Source organism: Portunus trituberculatus, chromosome 24 (assembly GCF_017591435.1).
Source record: "Portunus trituberculatus isolate SZX2019 chromosome 24, ASM1759143v1, whole genome shotgun sequence".
Classification (NCBI taxonomy): Eukaryota; Metazoa; Arthropoda; class Malacostraca; order Decapoda; family Portunidae; genus Portunus; species Portunus trituberculatus.
In genome coordinates this window covers 18,471,989-18,494,488 of record NC_059278.1, presented here as the reverse complement: position 1 = coordinate 18,494,488, position 22,500 = coordinate 18,471,989, and the positions used below count along the sequence as shown (strand labels likewise).

General features: G+C 39.9%; 1 protein-coding gene across 2 annotated transcripts in view; it reads left to right on the top strand.

The window, feature by feature from the left end:
* The window catches only part of LOC123508221 (lachesin-like), a 143,064-nt gene that overhangs the window by 91,845 nt on the left and 28,719 nt on the right, over window positions 1-22,500 (top strand). For both annotated transcript variants that reach the window (XM_045261763.1, XM_045261764.1), the window contains exon 4: window positions 16,142-16,218. In XM_045261763.1, the coding sequence (XP_045117698.1) occupies window positions 16,142-16,218 (77 nt within the window). The remainder of the gene's footprint in view (window positions 1-16,141; window positions 16,219-22,500) is intronic.

Here is a 22,500-nt window from a genome sequence, read left to right as displayed (position 1 = left end):
AGAGACGAAAGAACTATCAGATAATATGAATAAAAAAATGGTTTGACACACTACAAAAACACTCAGACGCTTCAGTGACCCCTCAGGACACGTAAGCTAAGAACACTGTACGAGAAGAAAAATACACAAATACACACACAGAAAGAAAAAAAAGAATATTAAAAAAAGAAAATCCATTGCGAAAAACGGAGCAGAGTAAACAAGACTCAGGGAACAGCGAGGCGAGATCCACAGCAGAAATTTTCCCTCCTTCAATGTTTTAACGATAAATCTTTTTTCCTGGGAGATCTGACACAACAGATCCCCTTGAGTCCAATCTCTGGAATTATGAAGGTGGCGGAGGGAACGTGGAAGACTCTCGCTCACAACATGATTGATTTCCCCACCAGTATCACCACCAGTATCACCGCCACCATCACCGCCATCACCATCACCGCCACCACCATCACTGTCACCACCACCACCACCACCTCGTTCTTGCTTCAGAGTGGTGTGTGGGTATCTTCTCTTTTTCAGGATGTCTTTTTAATTTAGTTCTCCAGGGGAAGTTCTCACTCACTCAGGTGGTCAAGGTTAAACTACAAGGGATACAATTTCTCCTTCCTTCCTCCCTTCCTTCCTTCCTTCTTCCGGCACGCGGCCTTTTAAAATGAATCAGCACAAGAAAGTCTTTGAACTGCGCAGCCAGCACTAAGGGAACTGCAATTATATTTGTGTCTGAATATAACCTAATTGAACCTCGACGAAGTGAAAAGCAAGCCACAGTGTGTTCGATGTTGTACGTGTTGCCTTCCTTCATTTTTTCTTCTTGCTGTCCTGAATGAAAAACTCAGACCAGTGTAAAAATGTTTAGATTCTTGATTTTTCTAGATACAGTAGTTCCAACCTTGCATGTGTCACCTTTAGATATTTTTAGTGGTACTGTCTTCCACTGTTAACTCCTCTAATACTGCGACACATTTTTACCTTGAGATTTGTATACTGATTAGACCATTTTATTTACATTTAAAAGTGTCTATAAAGGTCAAAATATCAATGGCTACAGTTTTAAGTATTTCAATCCACCACATAAGTTTCTGAAGCTGTATAAAATCACTAAATAATAAGCAGAATGAATATGGAAACGCGTCATTGTACTCAAGGAGGTTAAGATTTAAACTACATTAAAATATATTTGCAAGAAGACAAAAATTTAATCACTGCTTGATTTTGTATTTTTCTTTGTTAATATTTTTCTAACTATTGAAGAGGTGTCAAGACGTTTGTCCCACGATTTCTGTTAATTCTTTCTAATCTTTTAAGGAGATTGCAGTTCCAGTGGGCCTTTTTTTCTCGCTCTTGCATAAAAAAAACCGGTAGAACAAAAATGTATTGTGACAAAGAATAAAGACAGTTAATTGAGAGACTTTAGTGCAAATATACGCGTGTAAAAAGAGTAAGTAATGGCGAGACAGATGATTCAGCAGTGAAGAGGCAAACTCCTTGTCCTTCCTACATAAAACCTTCACCGCGATGCCAAAATATTTAATACCAGAAATAACGCATGAAGCCTTTACGAATATCTACAATAAAATACAGGATTAAAAAATAATATACAACAATTTTTACCCAGTTGGCACAAATGGAACAAGTCAATATGTCTCAGTGTGTCAAGTAAGGATATAAGTAACAGACAGCAGAGTGGCAGTCAAAGAGTCGAGGTACTATTGGAAGGAGAACAGACGTCACAGGAGAGAACGATAGAAAACAATACATAACAGCAGAGAACAGAGGTAGCCTGGCCTGCTGAGTTCCCATTGCCTCGTGTATTCGCAAGGTAAGAGGTTTATTTGGTCAACTTAATTAAAAGCAAGTCAGGTGAGGATAACGTGTTGGTGCCCCTGAGAGATGAGGCTTAATTAATTAGTGTACAACAGGTAACACCAACACAACTCTTCCTCTCCCTGCGCTGTCAACCCTTCCTTCTCCTCTCCTGTGGCTGTGTCCGCATTGCTTCGCCTCTCCATTCACTTCGTTTGTGTTTCTTTTAAAGTTTTCATGCGTTATGTTTTGCGTCGGACTCAGTAATGATGTTGCTAGACCTGAGTCAATAGGGAGTTTTAAAAGAAGACTAGATTAAAAGTATAGATGGGGATGATAGAAGGAATTAAGTAGCTTTGCTCATACAAGGACTGCCACTTGTAAGTCTGACAGCCTCTTGCAGCTTCCCTCTTTTCTTATGCTATTATGTTGTGATTCTTCTGCGAGTGTTTAGCATCAATCTCCTTTGCTGTGTTGGAAGAGAGTACTAAATTGACATTCTATTAATATTTTTGTTGACTTGCATTTGTTTCCAGTGAAATAGTTTATTATTTCAACTGTTTTAATATTTTTTTCTTTAATGTGAGTGCTATTTATAGATTTAATTTCTTTATATATTTTCTGGTGCAAGAGTTGACAATTATTTATCATTATCTCAATGGCTTCATATTTTCTCCTACTCCGGACATTACTGATTGTCTAGTTAATATCTAAAATTGCTTATATTCTTTTCAGTCCAAGAGTTCTCCATTATCTATTTTCCTTTATGTTTGAATCCAAAAATTACCATTCGCTCTCTTAAGAATTTTTTACAAACGATTATATTAATATTTAGAATTCCTCATATTATTTTCACTGTAAGAGTTCGCCATTATCTATTTTATGCCTGAATCCAATACCAATACTGATTCTCTCTCTTAGGAATTCCTTTGTAAACGATCATTACCTATTTCCTTATCAAGTCCTTATCTGAGTTGAATAAGAACTTTACTCAATACTCTCTTATTCGTACATGTAAAGTTCTCTCTCTATACAAATCACGTGTCAATGTCCTCTTAAAAAATATATTCAATTTCTCATCACATCCTGTTACTCTGATGGACATGACTTTTTCTCACAGTAGTTTATCTGATCTAATATATTTCAGTTTTCGCTCACATTCTCGCAGTTTTATTACTCTGCACCGACAAACCTGCTAAACATTAAACATTTTCCATATAATTTTTCTTAACTTTTTGCCTTACACACTACACAGTCATCGCCAACATATCTACTTCCACTCTGTATTAATTCCCAACTCACATTTCAAAAGCTCTACGTATTTTTCCTTTACATTTCAAACCCCTGCACTTCTCTCATTCCATCATTTTATTTCCATATTTTGTCCAGTACTTCTGCTGCGTCTGTGTCTGTGTCCGCGCCCTTCCTTCTACGACAAAAATACTTCGGAACTATTTTATATACAGCTATTTCGCTCAACAAGAATTCTTTGCCATTACATTCCCTCCCTTTCCTGTCTAACCGTTAGCATTGTCAAGAGAGAGAGAGAGAGAGAGAGAGAGAGAGAGAGAGAGAGAGAGAGAGAGAGAGAGAGAGAGAGAGAGAGAGAGAGAGAGAGAGAGAGAGAGAGAGAGAGAGACAGAGAGGAAAAGAAGACAGGAAAAGAGAGTAAGAGAGTTGTCCTAGATTGCAAGGAATAACTGAACTCTTTCCCCGCAAAACTTTCACACTTGGCGCTGTTCATTCCCTCTCTGCCTCTTTCCCTATCCCTCGGGAACTCGCTGCTAAGCATCTCTGGCGACGCTGGAAAGAAAAGTGGTGAGGTTCCTGGATAAACACCACGAGGCAGGCATGTTTCTCTAAAGGGTTTGGTCCTTCTAAACTCTTCTCCTTGCGATCCAACCTTACATAGTCATTGTAGTAGGGATGGAAGTCTTTTATGTGTTGGTAAGTGATTTCCCAGTGTTCTTTTTAACGTTATTGTGTTATTTAATCGTTTGAAGGTTTAAGAAGATGTGTTATTGGTGGAAAAATATCGACTTTAATTTATATTGTGTTTGGTGTAGTGAAAAGAGTAATTTACAGATGTCTATTTAAGAACTCGTAAACGTTTTTATTGTTATATTTGCTTTAACACTCTTTCTTTTTGAAGGCTTTTAGTTTCAACAATAAGTAATGTTATGAAATTCACCGATCATAAAAGAAACAGACTGCTTTGTGTATTAAAATGATGTGGGCAGAGGGATTTGCGAATATATTTGTATTTTTTTTTTCAATCATATTTCTATTATCTTTGTTTAGGCGGGTTTTACTGTTTAAAAGCATCACATTACGGAATCCATCGACTGCAAATGAAAGACAGCTTTGTGTGTTGGGAAGAGTGATTTACAAGTGTTTTCTGGATATTTTTTCACTCTTCATCGTTACATCAATCGTCTTTTTCTCAGGTGACTTTTGGGCTTTTAGAAACGTGTTATCATTGAGATTCATCGACTAAAATTGTGTCTACTGGGATGAAAATTCGAATGTTTTATGAATATTCTTATACTGTTTATCGTTATATCTTTTGATCTTGATGTGGTTTTCAAGCTTCCAAAAAACGCGTCACACAGCAAAGTCATCCATTATGCAGGAAATGCTGTGTTGTGCGTGCTGGGAAGGCTATTTTTTTTTTTTCATTCTCCAGATAATTTTGACCCGAAATTGCTTTATCCTCTTTATTACCTTGGAGTTGGCGGTCTTCACAAGCTGCTAACGACGAATGTGTAACAGAATACATCGACTTTTGTTTTCTCTTTTATTCCTCAACTTTTTTTTTTTTCTCTCTCTCTCTCACTGAACTATTTATGTCGAGTGTGAAGCTCTTTTTCCGCCCTTAATTTATCTCCGAGGTCTGTTTCTCTTGTGTCTAAACATTTTTCTGAGTCCTTTTAATACTTTTTTTTAATTGTCATTTTCCTCGAAGGTCTATTTCTGTATACTACCTGCATATTTTGTGACTAATGCATTTTTTTCATAATCATTTCCCTCCCATGTCCGTTATATATTTATTTTCGCAAGTGGTTATTTCTGGAAGTTAAATTATACACTGTTGACGTTTCTTTTTTGCAAGCAGGTAATGGGAACGACGCGCGTGTGTCTCTTGTTTTCCTTCACCTCGCGTCCTCTCTCTCTCTCCTCTCTCTCTCCAGCGCCACGTTAGGCTGATGCGGCAATTGCGACGTGCCTAATTTTCGATTACATCAGGGAGGACTCAACGCTTCTCCTATATGAGCTTTGGGGCCCAGTGTTGTTGTCAGTGGTGATGGTGGTGGAAGGAGAAACAGGAAGTGCTGGCAGTGGTGGTGGTGGTGTTCCTAGTGATGGTGGTGGAGCTAATAGTGGTGGTGGTAATGGTGATGGTGACAGGACAGGATTGCTGCAGTGGTGTTTGTGGTGTCTGGATGTTTTTGTGGTGGTGATGTTTGTGGTGGCAGATGGTAGTGGTAATGGTGGTAGCGATGGTAGTGGTAGAAGAGAAGGCAGTGATGGTGGTGGTTGTGGTAACAGGAGATGCTAGTGGTAGTGGTAATGGTGGTAGAAGAATAGCTAATGGTTGTTGTAGTGATAGTAGGGATGCAAAAGTGGTGGCGATAGAAATATGTAGTTCTGGTGATGTGGTGATGCTGATAGGATGTTGTTGTTGCTGGTGGCGGTGGTTTTCGTTGTGGTGGTTGTGGTGGTGGTAGTGGTGGTCACGGTAAGAATCTCAAGCTATATTCACATTCTTCTTACTTTCCTTTCCTATTTTCTTATAACAATAGCGAAGGCAAAGATTTATTAATTGCGACTTGATAATCCCTTTGATAAGAAGCTTGAAAACATTGCCACACACACACACACACACACACACACACACACACACACACACACACACACACACACACACATTTACGCTCGACTCACAATCGAGAGGGCCGGGTTCGATTCCCGGTATGCGGCGAGGCAAATGGGCAAGCCTCTTAATGTGTGGCCCCTGTTCACCTAGCAGTAAATAGGTACGGAATGTAACTCGAGGGTTTGTGGCCTCGCTTTCCCGGTGTGTGTTGTGTGTTGATGTGGTTTCAGTCCTACCCGAAGATCGGTCTATGAGCTCTGAGCTCGCTCCGTAATGGGGAAGACTGGCTGGGTGACCAGCAGGCGACCGAGGTGAATTACACACACACACACACACACACACATTTACAAGTATTAGCGTGCAAGAATATATTGGAGGTGCAAGTGCATTTCATTAACACACATATTGGACGCGTGTGCTGCGTAGTGTGTGTGTGTGTGTGTGTGTGTGTGTGTGTGTGTGTGTGTGTGTGTGTGTGTGTGTGTGTGTGTGTGTGTGTGTGAGTCGCGGTGAGTGCATCAAAGGAAGGGATTACCAGCTAGATTATCACCTCACCATCCTCATCTTGGTCACCGCAGCGCAGTCACAATCCCCGCGCCACCAATGATAAGTTTCCCCGTCATTACTGGAGCGGGTCGCGGCGAGGCAGTGCAAGGGGGCGAGCCATAACCATTCATCCACACGCCGTGCTCTGCCGATAGCGACAAGTCATTCGCTTACTCCTTGTAAACACAATAAACCTTCGGAGTGGATGGCTAATGCACACCTTCAAATCATTTCCGCAGTAGGAGCCTCAACCTTACGACTCCATTACTTTGCGTCTGATCAATAAAACCTCGACTTGATTGCTCTTTCAACCACAGCTATCCGACACCACACTGCTGCCTCCAATCGCTCTTAAAATTTGAACAGCCCTGCATTTATGGAACGTGTGTAGTTAAAGGGAGTTCTTACGTTCAATTACGAGCATCAATATAGCGCCGGTGAAAAATGAAAGGCGAGGAGTGAGGGTTCTGCATACGACGGTTGATTTACGATGTTGTTACGGGTTCTCATTCCAGTGGGTGTGTTTGCGTCTATGAGTCAATATTAGCTGATGATGAAGTTGCGGTCACTCTTTATTCTCACCTTTAATAATGTGGCGCGGTAATTTCGAGTCACGTGGCGGTGGTGTTATGAATTTGCGTCCACTGAAACATATTGGTGAGGCAGTAAACAAGCCAGGAGTGAAATTAAGCCAAGATAAACCTGCCGTTCCCTGTCCCTTTCCTGCGCTCGTTTCTCTTCTCCTTGCCTCACATTTTGCACCTATTTCTCTGCTCTCTCCCAGGGCTGATGTATTCCTAATTAGTGCCGAGATTATATTCATGACAATTCAATCGTAGAGCGTCACCTGGGACGGACTGCAAGTTTCCAGGTGGGAGATGCATTAATCAACATCCCTTACCTGTCTACGGCTTTACTACTAACCTCTGTTCTTGCTGTTTAATATTGTATCAGAGATTTACGCTTCAGGAATTGCTCCTTATCATTACCAGGAGAATTTAACTCTTGCTTTGATGTTTGTCGTCATTAGAGAGTTGTACATTACGTGAATTTCAAGCATCTCTAAATACAACTACAATTTATATCAAAACTTTGAGAGAAACTACGATCAACATCAAAGTAAAATCAAAAGCAACTGTAATTGATAAGAATTCTGTACAAAAAAAAAAAAAAAATACGGTAAACATCAGAATAACATCGAAGGAACTATAATTGGTGAGTAATTCTATGTTAAAATGGAAAAAAACAACACCATTACGAGCTAACGATACGTCAACATGAATTTGTGATATAGACCTGAACTAAAAAGGTAGGTTCAATGATCCTAAGGAAAAAGGTGAAATACAACCTGAAATATAAGTGTGTTTGTACCAATATTCACCTCATTCATGGCGAGGAGATGGTACGATGCTACTTATAATCGCAAAAACAAAAGATGAAGTATAACCTAAAATATAAGTGTGTTTGTACCAGTATTTATGTCACTTCATAACAAGGAGACGGCACGAGGCTGCTTATAATAATAAAGACAAAAAGTGAAATATAAGTGTTTGTACCATTATTATTTTTTGGAATCCAAACCCCCCATAATTAGAATCCAAACCCCCTATTTAGAATCCAAACCTCCCATACAAAAGAATCCAAACCCCTTATATTTAATTCAAACCCTTTACATAGAATCCAAACCCCCATATTTAGAATCGAAACTCCTATACTTATAATCGTAATAACAAAAGTGAAATATAAGTGTGTTTGTACCATTATTCACCTCACTGCAAAACAAGATAGCACGAGAATATTTATAATCGTAAACTCAAAAGGTGATAGACAACCTAAGATATAAGTGTGTTTGCGCAAATTTTCATCTCAGTGCATAACAAGCAGATGGCACGAGGTTGCACGAGGTTACTTAATATTAACACAAGTCTATCCCTGCTCTTAATGAAGTTCTGTGCCTCCCACCTCACCGCGCACCGTGAGGAAGACGTCAGGAAGGCAGGATAAAGTTTTGTAATTACCTCAGCTGCTTATGCTCGACGGCTCTTAAAAAATCATAGCTAATATCGTCCTCGCGTTCTGCCTCGTCGCTGCGCCTTTTCCACTTCGGCAAATATGACTAATGATCACTCTCAGGTAAATCTAAATAGATTGTCCTTGCATAAAACAAACCATCAAAGGTAAAATTCAATTAGCCATTCATCTCGCGATTCTACTAACTCATTTAGGCTAATCTGAATTTTTTAATCTTCAATGGTAATAACGTTATCACAATTCGTTCTATATCTCACTGGCTATACTTTTGATCTTTTATTTTTACTGCATTTTTTTATCTCGTTTATGTATGTTATTATTTACGGATATTTTTACCTTCTTTCTGGTTATTGAGAGAGAGAGAGAGAGAGAGAGAGAGAGAGAGAGAGAGAGAGAGAGAGAGAGAGAGAGAGAGAGAGAGAGAGAGAGAGAGAGAGAGAGAGAGAGAGAGAGAGAGAGAGAGAGAGAAAATAAACGAGCAAGAATCATGGTGAACCCTCTCATTGATTCACTGATACGCTTCAACTGGGCGTGACTTGTTGCTGCACTGCCACACTAACAGCCGCGATGGACGGTGTGCTTCCTTAGTCTAAGAGTGAAGGCGGCTGCTGCTGCTACTGGTCGAGAACTGAACGTGAGGGTGAACTAGCGAATCAATGTCTTGAAAACGAGTTATTGATTTGAACCGATTACTGAGCTTTTGAATGCTATGTTTAAAGTTGTATATTTTCTTTAATTTTGTGAATAAAAGAACTAAAAAGGGCTATTCTTCTTGATATTAACGTGATAGAAGCTAATATGTTCAAAATGGCATCTAGTTAAGGTCTAAAATGCAATATAAGAGCAGAATAGTAGACAATTTAATGCTTCCGTCATTTTCCTTCGTAGCCGTGGTAAAAAAGAGAAAAAAAATAGAAATAATGATAATTACAACTGAAAGGTTTAAAGAAGATAACACGAAGTCTGGAGGTAGGAAGAGAATCGCGTAATCGTGTCATATAACTGTTTCATTAATGCGAGACAGCAAAGTGAGAAATGAACAAGAGGAGGGAGGTACATGAGTAACAGCCCCGAGAAAAGTCTACGGGGTTTAGTATTGCGTTTCACTTACTCTGCTCCTCTTGAAGTGATTAGTATGAATGCTATTGTTGTTATTGACTGATTTTGATTGATTGATTGAGTGATTAATTCATTGATTGTTGTTGTTGTCGTTGTTGCTGTTGTTGTTGTTTTTTGACGTTGTTGTTATTCTTGTTTTTCATCTTTATCTTCTCTTTTTTATTCGTCTTCTTCTTTTTCTTGTTATTGGAGTATTAGCATCCAAGTTAACTGATATTAGTATGAATGTTTTTGTTGTTAGTAATGGCTCTTCATTAATGTTGCTATTGTTATTGTTGTTGTTGTTGCTGTTGTTGTTGTTGCTATTGTTGTTCATCTTTTCTTATTCGTCTTTTTCTTGTTATTTGAGTATTAGCATCATAAGTTAAGTGATGTTAGTATGAATGTTATTGTTGTTAGTAATTGCTTTTCATTAATGTTGCTATTGTTGTTGTTGTTGACGTTGTTATTGTTGTTGTTGTTGATGTTCTTGTTAATGGAGTATTAGGATCAAATTTACTGATATTACCGCTACCATTACCGAGTCCACAAATTCACAACACACCTAACACACCAAAAGAATAACAGAAACGTAACAAAGCAGGCCGTACAAAGTATAATACAGCACAAAAAGAAAACGGATAACTATAACAGACTAAAATAACAATAAATTCCCTTTAAGACAATCCAGTCCTCTTAGACACAACACAAACACATTTAGAATCCAAACCCCCATAATTAGAATCCAAACCCCCCATACAAAAGATTCCAAGTTCTCTTTTAGAATCTAAACCTCCCATACAAAAGATATCCAAACCCCTTATATAGAATCCAAACCTCTAACACAGAATCCAAACCCCCATATTTAGAATCGAAACCCCTATACGTAAGAGCCACTCACAGGAGGGTAGCACGTGCATTACTACTGACAGCTTGAAACACTGCCCGTATGTAAATTACTCCTCGCGGCATGGACACCAGAACAAAGCTTGAAATATTGCCAGGCTTCCGCAGCTCCCGTGTACTCAGCATACGTGGAGGGATGTGAGGGATCCAGGATAACGTGTCAATCTATCTTCTCCCGTATGTGTTTTTACTCTTGGAAATCGTTGTAGTGTTTAATCCTGTACCTTTTCGTTTTTTTTTCTCTCCGTATTCTTTCATCTTTTCGTTTTCTTTCTTTGATTTTTTTCTTCAGTTTTTTTTTTCTGTTTACTTTGTTTCTTCCTTTTGTATTTGTTGTTCGTTATTTATGTGTGTTTTTTTTTCTGTATATATTCGTGGTTTTATTTTTCATCTATTTCTTTTGATTTATTGTTTATTGTATTTATTTCTTATATTCATCCTTATAATATTTTCTTTTATCTTTTTGCATGAGGGGAAAGCTGGTGAAGGAAACCATACAACGAAATTAAAATGCTCACTTAGTTGCCAGTCCCTTTCCAGGTCATAGAGAACTAGCCAATAAAGGAACAAATGTCTTGAACTCTCCCTCTTAAATAAAGTCACGTCATAGGAAGATGAAAATACAGAAACAGGCAGCGAGATCAAGAATTTACAAGAAGAGGTATTAAAGACATGGAGTGCTGGATAATTAGGTTAGGTTAGGTTAGGTTAGTTATTTCTCTTATTTCCCTGATTTAACATATATTCTTCACTTCTTTACTCTTTTTCTCTCCCATTTGTAACTTTTATTTTCTCTCTAACCATATCCTCATAAACTACTATATTAATTTTACTTCTCTCCACTCTTCTCTCTTCACAGTATGGCTAGTAAAATCTAACACTAAAATAAACCCTTTCTTCAAGTCTCATTCTAACCACTCATTTTCATCTATTCTCATGCTAACCTCAACTTTTCATCTTACTAGTGCTAATCCCACCCCTTAAATTTACTCTCCAACCACATCGCTTCTTAGACACAAGTAATGTAGAGAACGTTTCATCAGACCAGCTCTTCTCTCACATGCTCCAGGTTATGTCATGATGCAACACAATTTCCTTAATATCCACGTCAGAGGACACCAGTAAGAGAGAGAGTGAGGCGTCCAGTGTTCAGCATAATTCATATTGATATCCTTACTTTCACTGAGTTACGAGGAGGAAGAGGATGTTACGTGTCAGATATTCATAAAGGAAGGTGGACGTTGGACTCGAGGCTTCGTATGACATTGCAAGATATATCAATTTGTTCGAGAAAATTATTAATTGGTAACATGGTATCGTACACACACTCACTCTCTCTCTCTCTCTCTCTCTCTCTCTCTCTCTCTCTCTCTCTTTCTGTGTCTGGAGCAGCGCAGCAACGTCTCACTCCGGGCAGAGCTTAAGGCGAGGTCAGCAAGAGAGAAGGAAGGTTAAAGTTAAATGCAAGTTATAATCTGCTTCTCCTTCCTTCTGCCTTTAAACTCTGCTTCTGAGAGAGAGAGAGAGAGAGAGAGAGAGAGAGAGAGAGAGAGAGAGAGAGAGAGAGAGAGAGAGAGAGAGAGAGAGAGAGAGAGAGAGAGAGAGAGAGAGAGAGAGAGAGAGAGAGAGAGAGAGAGACTACGAGAACTAAGAGGGTTGCACTTTACAGGAGAAATGGGAGGGAGATTCAGTCCTGTTTCTAAAGGGAGGACAAAGGACACTCGGGGGGAAGGAGGAAGGAGGCTGCGTCCTATAATCCTACACTGTGCATTCTCCAGGTATCCTCCAAGGTCCCTGCAGTGTTCTCAAGGGCGGCTTTACCTTGCCCGGCCTGCAAATTCCTCGTACGCCATGTTGGATTCGCTATGACAGGCTCAGGAGGGAGAGAGGGAGGGAGGGAGGGAAGGAGGGAAGAAGGGAGGGAGGGAGGGAGAACTAAGGCCGGCAGAACGTAGAAGGAGAGAGAGGAAAGGAGAGTTGAATTGCCGGAAGAGAGGAGATGGTGTTGGAAGGGAGAAATACTGGTTGAGAGAGAAATGTTAGCGAATCGAGGTACTGGGAGAGGGAAAGGGAGAGAGAGAGAGTGAGAGGGACGACAGAAAGAAACGTTAAGGGGCAAAATTGATGGGGAAGGGACGTGTTTGGAGACACAAACGTGAAAGGAAGATATGAAGGAGGAAGGAAAGGAACGACACGAAAACGAGAAAGGCAACACGTAACAAATAAAATGTACGTTAGTCTACCGTGCCCCAGCTCAACCTAACCTACCCTACCTTACCTTACCCTACCCTCCCCTACTCTAAAGTAACCTAACCTAACCTACCCTACCTAAAGCTAATCTAACATAATGTGAAACAGCATCACGTAAGGTTGTGAAAGCACGGAAGCAAATAAATTAAGACATCAAATAAGATAAGATATAAAATAAGATAAGATAAGGTATACAAAAAGATAAGATATAGCATGGAAGCAAATAAGATAAGATATAACATAAGGTTAGATAAATATAAAATAAGATAAGATATGAAATAAGACAATATATAAAATAATTTGATATATAAAATAGGGTTAAGTTTGTAAGATATAAAAATAAGAGGAAAACACAACACATACGCTGCAAACAACACACAACACATGAACCAAACACAGCTTAACCTAACTTAACTTAACCTAACACATCATAACACACAACACACAACAAAACACAAATAATCAAATCAAACTAGCTACGAAAAAGAGGAAAACACAAACCAACACAAAGAAAACCCCAATGTAAACTCAATGTAAACAAACATCACTTCACCTACAAACACACACACACACACACACACACACACACACACACACACACAAACACACACATACACTCCGACCTACCCACAACACACACACAAACACACACTCTTACTCATTCCCTCACACATACACACACTCTCTCTCTCTCTCTCTCTCTCTCTCTCACGCAAAATAAGTAGGTAGATTGTTTTCAGTACACGTCAGCCTCGGTCAGCAACCCACAGGCGGCGAGGCGACAAACAACGGTAGAACACTCAGCAAACACCGAGAACCATCCCAGGAAACCTTACACAGATTATGCCTCAGAGGGACACACACTCACAAAGCATAATTCACAACGTTCCAAGAATTTCCATCCAGAATCTCCTACTTCGGTATTCATTAAACCACTTTTTTTCCTTCCCTTTTTCCCCATCCTCTTCTGCCTTTCTGTTTTCCTTCCTTTCATTCTTATCCTTATGTTCTTACTCCTTTTCTTTTTCCTCCCTTTCTCTTCCCTTTCTTGTCGCACTGTTTTCTTTTCTTTCCTTCTTATTCTTACGTTCTTACCCCTTGTCTTTTTCTTTTTCTCTTCCTTTTCTTCCTTCTTATCCTTACGTTCTTACTCCTTGTCTTTTCTTCCTTTTTCTTCCCTCTATTGTCACACTGCTTTCTCCTTTACCGTTTGCCTTGCCTTCATTTTTATCCTTATCTTCTTTCTCTTTGTCTTTTCTCCCTTTCTCTTCTTATTTTTTACTGTCATATTGTCTTTCCTGTTTCACCTATCTCTCTCTTCTTTCCTTTTCTCATTATCTTCCATATTTTACAACCTTCATTTCCTTCCTATTCCTTAGTCTCTTTCTCTCTTTCTCCTCCTCTTCTCCCTTTCTCTACCCTTCACTCTGTTTATTGTCTCTTCCTCTCCATCTTTCCATTTCTCATTATTCTCCATACTCTACAACGCCCATTTCTTTCCTTTTCTACGTTTCTCCTTTCTTTATCCTTTCTTTCTCTCCTCTTCTTCAATACCTTCTTTGCCTTCCATCTCTAAGTTCTCCCTCTTTATCCTATCTCTTTCTCTCTCTCTCTTCTCCCCTTCTCTCTTTCTTTATTCTTCTTGTTTTTTATCCTTAAATTCACCCCTTTATTTCATCTCTTTCTTTCTCTCTCTTTTCTCCGTTTCTCTCCCTAGTTATTACCCTCCTTGCCTTCCTACCTTTAAATTCTCCCTCTCTATCTTATCTCTTTCTCTTTCTCTCCCTAGTTATTACCCTCTTTGCCTTCCTATCCTTACCTTTCCCCTCTTTGTCCTCCCTCCCTAGTTTTCTCCTTTCCTTTCCTCTCTCTGGTGTTTACCCTCAGACACTTTCGTCCTACTCTCAGGTGACTTCACATCGTTTGCCCTCAGGTATTTTTCCTTACATCGCTACGCCTGGGGACTTCAGCCACCCATGTTTGGTTTATTCAGCTCCGTGGACCGCTAAAGAAAATGTGATATTCAAACTGGAAGAGATGCTGGTAGTGGTGCTGGGTGGTGGTAGAGGTTGGTACACACACACACAGATACACACAGACTCACACATACAGACATACACGGTCACTGCTACATGCCTTTTAGTATCAGCTTCGCATTTACGTGGCGGATAATACAGGGAATAAAACCATCAAGCATTTAAGAGAAACGAGGTGGTCTTAAGAGGTTGAAGAAAGATGAAGGTGTACATGTGTGAGTGTGTATGCATGCGTGTGTGTACGTGCATAGGTACATGTAGAAACGGCAAGAGTTTAAAGGGGAGGAATTGATGGAAAGTGGGGGGTTGGAAAACGGCTTGAGTTAAGGGAAAGAGTTGGAGTGAATGAAGGGTTAAAGGAGTGAAGATGGTGGAATAGATGTGTTGAAGGGGACAGGAAGAGAGGGAGGACTTGAGAGAGAGTGGAATTGGGGTAGGATGATAGAAGAGAAGTGGTAGTAGAGAGGAATAAGTTGTAGGGAACTGACTGGATTTGCAGGGGAAGGGTGTGGGATTAGAGTGGGAGGTTAGAGAGGTGGTGGTAACGATGGATAACCTGTAGTGGGCAAGAAAAAGACTTGAGAGGGAGTGGAATTGGAGTACGAAGATAGAAGAGAAGTGGTGGTAGAGATGGATAAGTTGTAAGGGGCAGGGTTTGCAGAGGGAAAGGAGTGTGGAATAAGAGAGGGAAGATAGAGAAGTGGCGGTAGAAAGGAATAAGTTGAAGAGGACAGGATTTGCAGAGGGAAGGAGTGTGGAATTGGGGTGGGAAGATATGGCAGAAGTGGTGGTAGCGAGGGATAAGTTGCAGAGTTAGTGATTTCATGCAGGAAGTTTGTGTGGATTTAAGAGCGTTTTCCTTGTGTGGATTTATGAGTGTTGGGAAATCCTGTTTATTCACGGCGTTACAGTGCCTCGTATTTCACACTCAGCGGTCAGAGATTCACGCCGACTACGCTCTTCTCATCTCTAACTTTACTCCTGATGCTTCTCTATCCTCGCCTTATTTTGTCCGGTGATATATTTATTGTATTTCTTTTTTTTTCAGAGTAAGTCTTAAGGTTTAGATTTTTTGGGGCCTTAAATTTGTAAGTTAGTTTGATATGTTACTTTCAATTTTCTGTCTATCTGTTTCTCTTTATGTGTGTGTTTGTCTGTCTGTTTGTCTCTGTCTTTGTCTCTCTCTCTCTCTCTCTCTCTCTCTCTCTCTCTCTCTCTCTCTCTCTCTCTCTCTCTCTCTCTCTCTCTCTCTCTCTCTCTCTCTCTCTCTCTCTCTCTCTCTCTCTCTCTCTCTCTCTCTCTCTCTCTCTCTCTCTCTCTCTCTCTCTCTCTCTCTCTCTGTTTCTGTTTCTCTCTCTCTCTCTCTCTCTCTCTCTCTCTCTCTCTCTCTCTCTCTCTCTCTCTCTCTCTCTCACACACACACACACACACACACACACACACACACACACACACACACACACACACAATCATGATTTCATAAGTACATTAATCAATTACATAATCGTTTTCACTTTATTTCTGGTGATACATTATTTTCTATCTCACTTTATCTTATTGTTTGCAGCTTTAAATCAGTCAGGTGTCTTTCTTGCAGGTGTCATGGGCGCGGAGACGAGGTGACGACTTCCACATCCTTACCGTGGGTCTGCAAGCTTACTACAGTGACGACAGGTGGGTTTCCAGGGAGCAGCCGCGCGTCAATACACAAGGATTTACTTTGTTTCTTTCTTCCTTGCTGCTTTTCCCCACTGTAGCGGCAAGTGGGCAAGTGCTTCGTCGTTTTCTTTCCCTCTCCCCTCTCAAGTACTCAGCTCGTTTTCTCTTTCTTATGGGTTACAAATAATTTCATGTCCAGCCAAGTTTTAATGACGCCGTTGTCCAAAGTTTGCGTGGGAAGAATTTCTAGTTTTTTTTTGTTCTCCTCGACGCTAAGTGGTAATTAGATTATCTAATATTTTTGCGGTATTAGATTACACTCGACTGGGAATTAGCGTAAAATTTTTCACAAGGATATTAGCACAAGTTACACAACGCACCACACAAATGCAGCTTTTCGGACATCACACGTATCAGGAAACAGGAAAGTAGACATTTCCATAAACGTTTTCAATACTGGGACACATTTTTATCTCGAGATTTGTGTACAATTAGACCATTTTATTGACCTTAAATAATAAACAATAGAACAAACTTTAACCCCTTCAATAATGGGACGCATTTTTACTTTGAGTTTGTGTAAATAGATTTTTTTTAACATTATGAAGGGTCTATGGAGGTCAGAAGATTAATGGCTACAGTCTTCACTATTTAAATTCCCCTAAAAGTCTCTAAAACTGTATAAAATCACTAAATAGTAAGCAAAATAAAATTGGAAACGCGTCATGGTACTGAAAAGGAGCTAAAAGAAACGCGATATAGTGCAGGAGGAAAAGGAATAACTCAACCCACGCTGGTGCCAGGAATATATCTGGACGTTACAGCTGAAGGGATGAAGGACTGGAGATGCTACGATAATAAGACGGACAGAATAATGATAGAGCTCAGCGGGACGTCTTTACCGATCGGAGTGAGCGGCGTGCCAATATTGAGCAATAGAAAGCAGCTGCAGAAGCAATACCAAGGCGGGAGGAAAGATTCCGAACGCTCCACCGCTGTCACTTAAAGAGGAACCAGAGAGAAGAGTACGTTTTGACTGTCTTGCTTGAATGTGAGCCGTATGCCATGCCACATCACATCAAAATGCTGGAATTTTTTTTTATTTTATCTATATTTTCATTGTATTTATAAAGATGATAGTTTTAGTTAAGTGTAGAGAGGAATGTATATTTTTTTACTTTACTTTGTTTACATAAAAGTGTCTTGCTTGAATGAGAGCCGTATACTATTCTACATAACATCAAAGTGCCACAGATCTTTTATTTTATCTATTTCTTTTTTCATTCTATTTGTAAAGATGTTAGTTTTAGTTGAGAAGTGTAGAGAGGAATGTGATCTGTATGCCATGCCATATCACATCAAATTACCAGTGATATTTTATTCATCTAGTTTTTTTTTTCTTTAATTTTATTTGTAAAGACGATAGTTTTAGTTGAGAAGTGTACAGAAGAATATATTTTTTTCTACTTTTTGTTTAGATAAAAAAAAAAAAAAAAAAAATCGTAGGCAAGTCATACGTCGTTCCAGCACAAAGTTTAATCTAACGTTCAAGTAATAACAATAGCTTTAGCTTTGGGAACGTTCCTACTGAGGGCATTACATAACTGTAATTAAAACGGTCATTTCTTTATACAATCAATTACTTTATTTATTCTGTGATTTTAGGAGATATTTGCTCCTAAAGGTACACATTCTGTTCTACCACACACACACACACACACACACACACACACACACACACACACACACACACACACACACACGCGTAGTGTAGTGGTTAGCACGCTCGACTCACAATCGAGAGGGCCGGGTTCGAGTCCGGTAAGCGGCGAGGCATATGGGCAAGCCTCTTAATGTGTGGCCCCTGTTCACCTAGCAGTAAATAGGTACGGGATGTAACTCGAGGGGTTGTGGCCTCGCTTTCCCGGTGTGTGTTGTGTGTTGATGTGATCTCAGTCCTACCCGAAGATCGGTCTATGAGCTCTGAGCTCGCTCCGTAATGGGTGACCAGCAGACGACCGAAGTGAATTACACACAACCCGCCGCCCACAAACACACATATACCGCTCACACACACACACACACACACACACACACACACACACACACACACACACACACACACACAGATGACAGACGGATTGAGAGAGCACTACTTTTATTATTTTCTGCTCAAACTGGCAGAATCATTATATTCTGTGATTGACAGTAGCTTTTCTGTGTGTGTGTGTGTGTGTGTGTGTGTGTGTGTGTGTGTGTGTGTGTGTGTGTGTGTGTGTGTGTGTGTGTGTGTGTGTGTGTGTGTGTGTGTGTGTGTGTGTGTGTGTGTGTGTGTGTGTGTGTGTGTGTGTGTGTGTGTAATAATTATTATCATCATTACAGCACTATCTTTTCTAAAAATTTTTCAATATCCCCAAAAATAACGAAGGTACAATTAATTCCAATTTCCAAACAGAGAGATCTCATTTTGACGAACCAAACTCAATTAAACATACACGCATAAAAAAGTAATCTGAAATATATCAAATTATGATGTATTGTCATTAATACCAACGGTTTTTTTTTTTTTTTTTAATAATTCCATTCAAACCATTCTTTCATCGTATTGGCCAATCATGGAGGCTCATTCCTTTGTTCCTCAGCTGCACGGAATGAAACACTGGAGCTCTTTACCATTTGGTGAATATAAACATGAAAGAAGAAGGAAAGAGATGATCCATTAAAAGAGTAGCAATTAAAAAAAATGTAATATTTCTAAATAACACAAACTCATCTATTCAATAAACATAAAAACAATGCAACATTTTCAAACAACGAGGCCTGACCCATCCAATGACAATGACATAAATGAACAAAATTAAGAAATAAATACTGGGAAAACAAATAGAAACATTCAAATATAACCTAAAATAACCTACTCTATAGAAACACTAAGGATAACAATGATAATAATAAAAATTCAATGACTATAATGCAAAAGAACAAAATTGGGACACGAAATACGATGGAGGAAAAAAAACAAATTGAAACTTCCAAATAAAACAAAATAGTCTGCTTCATAATAACGATAATAATGATAACAACGACAATATTAACAAAACTCAATGACAATAACATAAATGATCAAAACAGAGAAACAAATACAAAACTAGGAAAGCAAATAAAAACATTCAAACATACCACAAAGTAACCAATAAAATAATAACAATAACAATAATAATAAAACACAGTGACAACAACACAACAAATAAAAACACAGAATTAAACACAGTACTAGAAAAAATAAATAATAGCACTCAAATGTAACCAAAAACAACCTAATCCATAATAACAACAATAGAAATAATATTAACAATAATAATGATAAAACTCAAAACACGAGACAAGCCAAGCCACATAACCAGCCATTAGGAGCCACAGATGTAATGGGGCGCAAGTAACGCTGATCAATAGTAATGGAAAGCGGCAGGAACCTTAATGAGCGGGGACAGTACACGCACCTGGCGGGCTAATAGTCAAAGTCCTCTCACTGTGATATCCAGGTGACTAGAAAGGTAACGTAATTTGGTTCCCACGCTCCTGTGAACTAAAGCCTCATTATTATGCTGCATTCTGTGATAGTTGTAACAGTGTGTGTGGTGGGAGGGGTGTTGAGGGGCGGGTAGCGTGGAAGTTTGTGTGTGTGCGTGTGGGGGGGAGGGAGGAGCTGTTTGTGTGTGTGTGTGTGTGTGTGTGTGTGTGTGTGTGTGTGTGTGTGTGTGTGTGTGTGTGTGTGTGTGTGTGTGTGTGTGTGTATTCACCTAGTTGTATTCACCTAGTTGTATTTTACAGGGCCTGGGTATCATACTCGTGTGGCCCCGTCTCCATATCTACACACATCCAACTTTCCTTTAAAACTATGCACACTCCTCGCTGACACCACCTCCTCACTCAAACTATTCCACACCTCCACACATCTCTGTGGGAAACAATATGTGTGTGTGTGTGTGTGTGTGTGTGTGTGTGTGTGTGTGTGTGTGTGTGTGTGTGTGTGTGTGTGTGTGTGTGCGCGCCCGCCTCCTTGTTTTTCTCTCTTCCTCAGGTCTTCAGTTTTTTCTTTTCTTCATCTATTTAATAACTTCCTGTTTGCACTGCTTTCGTCTTTTTTTGTCGTCCTCCTCCTCCTCCTCCTCCTCCTCCTCCTCCTCCTCCTCCTCCTCCTCCTCCTCCTCCTCCTCCTCCTCCTCCTCCTCCTCCTTTCCTTTCTTTTCTCAGTTCTATTTCTTTGTTCCATCTCCTTCATTTCCTTTTTCATTCTTTATTTTTTTCATATATTAGTCTCCTCTCATGTCCTTTATCTTTGTCTTCTCTTACAATATCTTCTATTCCGCTTTCTTTCTCTTCACTATTTCTTTAATTTTATTTTCTCATTTTCCAGTCTTGTTTCATCTATTTTACATTTTCATCAATAATTTTCTCTTTTCTTTCCCTTTCTCATCTCCTTACTCACTCATTTCCTTTCTCTTCCTTTCTCTTCATTTCTCCTCTCCATTTTCATTTCCCTTCCGCTGCTTCCACTCCTGTTTCATTTATTTTTCATTTTCTTCTATAATTTTATCTTTTATCTTTCTCTTTTTTCTCCTCTCCTTACTCACACAATTCCTTTCTCTTCCTTTCTCCTCCTTTCTCCTCTCCTTACTCGTGCACCTCATCCTTCTGTTCCCTCCCCTTTCCAAGCCAAAACTCAAGGCGAATGCTTCTCCCCTTTTGGACACCACGAGTTTACCAAAGCAAGGCTCGTGTTTAGTTTTGGTCATGGATTTTGCTCCCTAAAAGTCTGTCTGTCGTTTTCAGCCATTATTTTGTTTTATGTTGCATACATTTTGGCGAGCGCCGGTTATTATGCTCGAGGTTTATTTTAGTTACTATTTTCGTAGCTGCGTGTGTCTCTGAGTGTGTGTGTGTGTGTGTGTGTGTCTGGCTGCCTGACGGGGGTGAAAGATTGCAGCGCACTTGACCCAAAAGTTTGATGACGTTAGAAGTTCACGTCTCTCTCTTTTCTCTCTCTTCTCTTGTCTTCCACTTCTTATCTTCCTCCTCCTCCTCCTCGTCCTCCTCCTCGTCCTCCTCCTCCTCTTCCTCCACTTCACATTCTTGATCATCACATTCTCCTTTCTATTTCATTTCCAACCAATATTTCATTTCTAAGTACTGGAGATAACATTCCCCACATCCCAGACGGTCTCTTTAACACTCCCACACTAACCCCAAACTAACCCCAAACGTACGACCAAACTCCGTGACAAGATTCCTGACTCACCACCACCACCACCACCACCACCACCACCACCACGACCACCACCATTACAGTGCTCTATCTAGTCCCAGCTTGAATTCCAGTGTAGCTCAGCCTGTTAGTTTCCTCCTGTCTTCATTCCTACGTTCCTTCTCCCCTTCAGAGCCTTACAATACACCCTACCTTGGGGAAATAAGAAGATTCACAGTTTCAGGTAAAAATTTCCCTAGGCGGCAGAAAGGTTAAATCTGTGAGAAGGGAGAGAAGGGAAGGGAAGGGAAGGAATGCATGAAGGAGGAAAAGGGCAGGGATGAGGAATAGGTAAAACTGTGCTATGGAGAATGGAAATATAATCTTTTGTTTCTTGGTAATTAAGTCTCTTCCTGTTTGCAAGCCTGGACACACACACACACACACACACACACACACACACTCTCTCTCTCTCTCTCTCTCTCTCTCTCTCTCTCTCTCTCTCTCTCTCTCTCGCCTGATTTTAATGAATGCCTATATATTTCCAGTAATTTATTCTGTTGTGGTAATGTACGCCACTAATGGAGTTAGCTATGGGACTGCTTGCTATTTATTATTATCACTCTCTCTCTCTCTCTCTCTCTCTCTCTCTCTCTCTCTCTCTCTCTCTCTCTCTCTCTCTCTCATTAAAGGCGCCCCATTCTCGAGGCTGAGGCATTTTTAAGAGTCCAATAATAATAGTTTACTACTCGCTGACCCTCGTGGCTCCTTTTCTCACCCACACTCTGATATCTACCGACCTTCTCCGCCGCCTCCCCCACTCAAGGACCTTTTGCCTTTCCTCTATTAAAACCTCCGTGCCTCCTTCCATAAAGATATTTCCTTGCCCCTGTCTCCTCTTCCTCTCCACCTTCTCCTCCTCCTCCTCCTTTTTCTCCTCCCCATTCTCTCCTTCATGTTCTTTTCTGTTCCTTTTAGTTTTTTTTTTGCTCTTCCTTTGATTTCGTTTTTTTTTTTCGAGTGTTACTTTGTGGTTTTGTTTGTTATTCAAT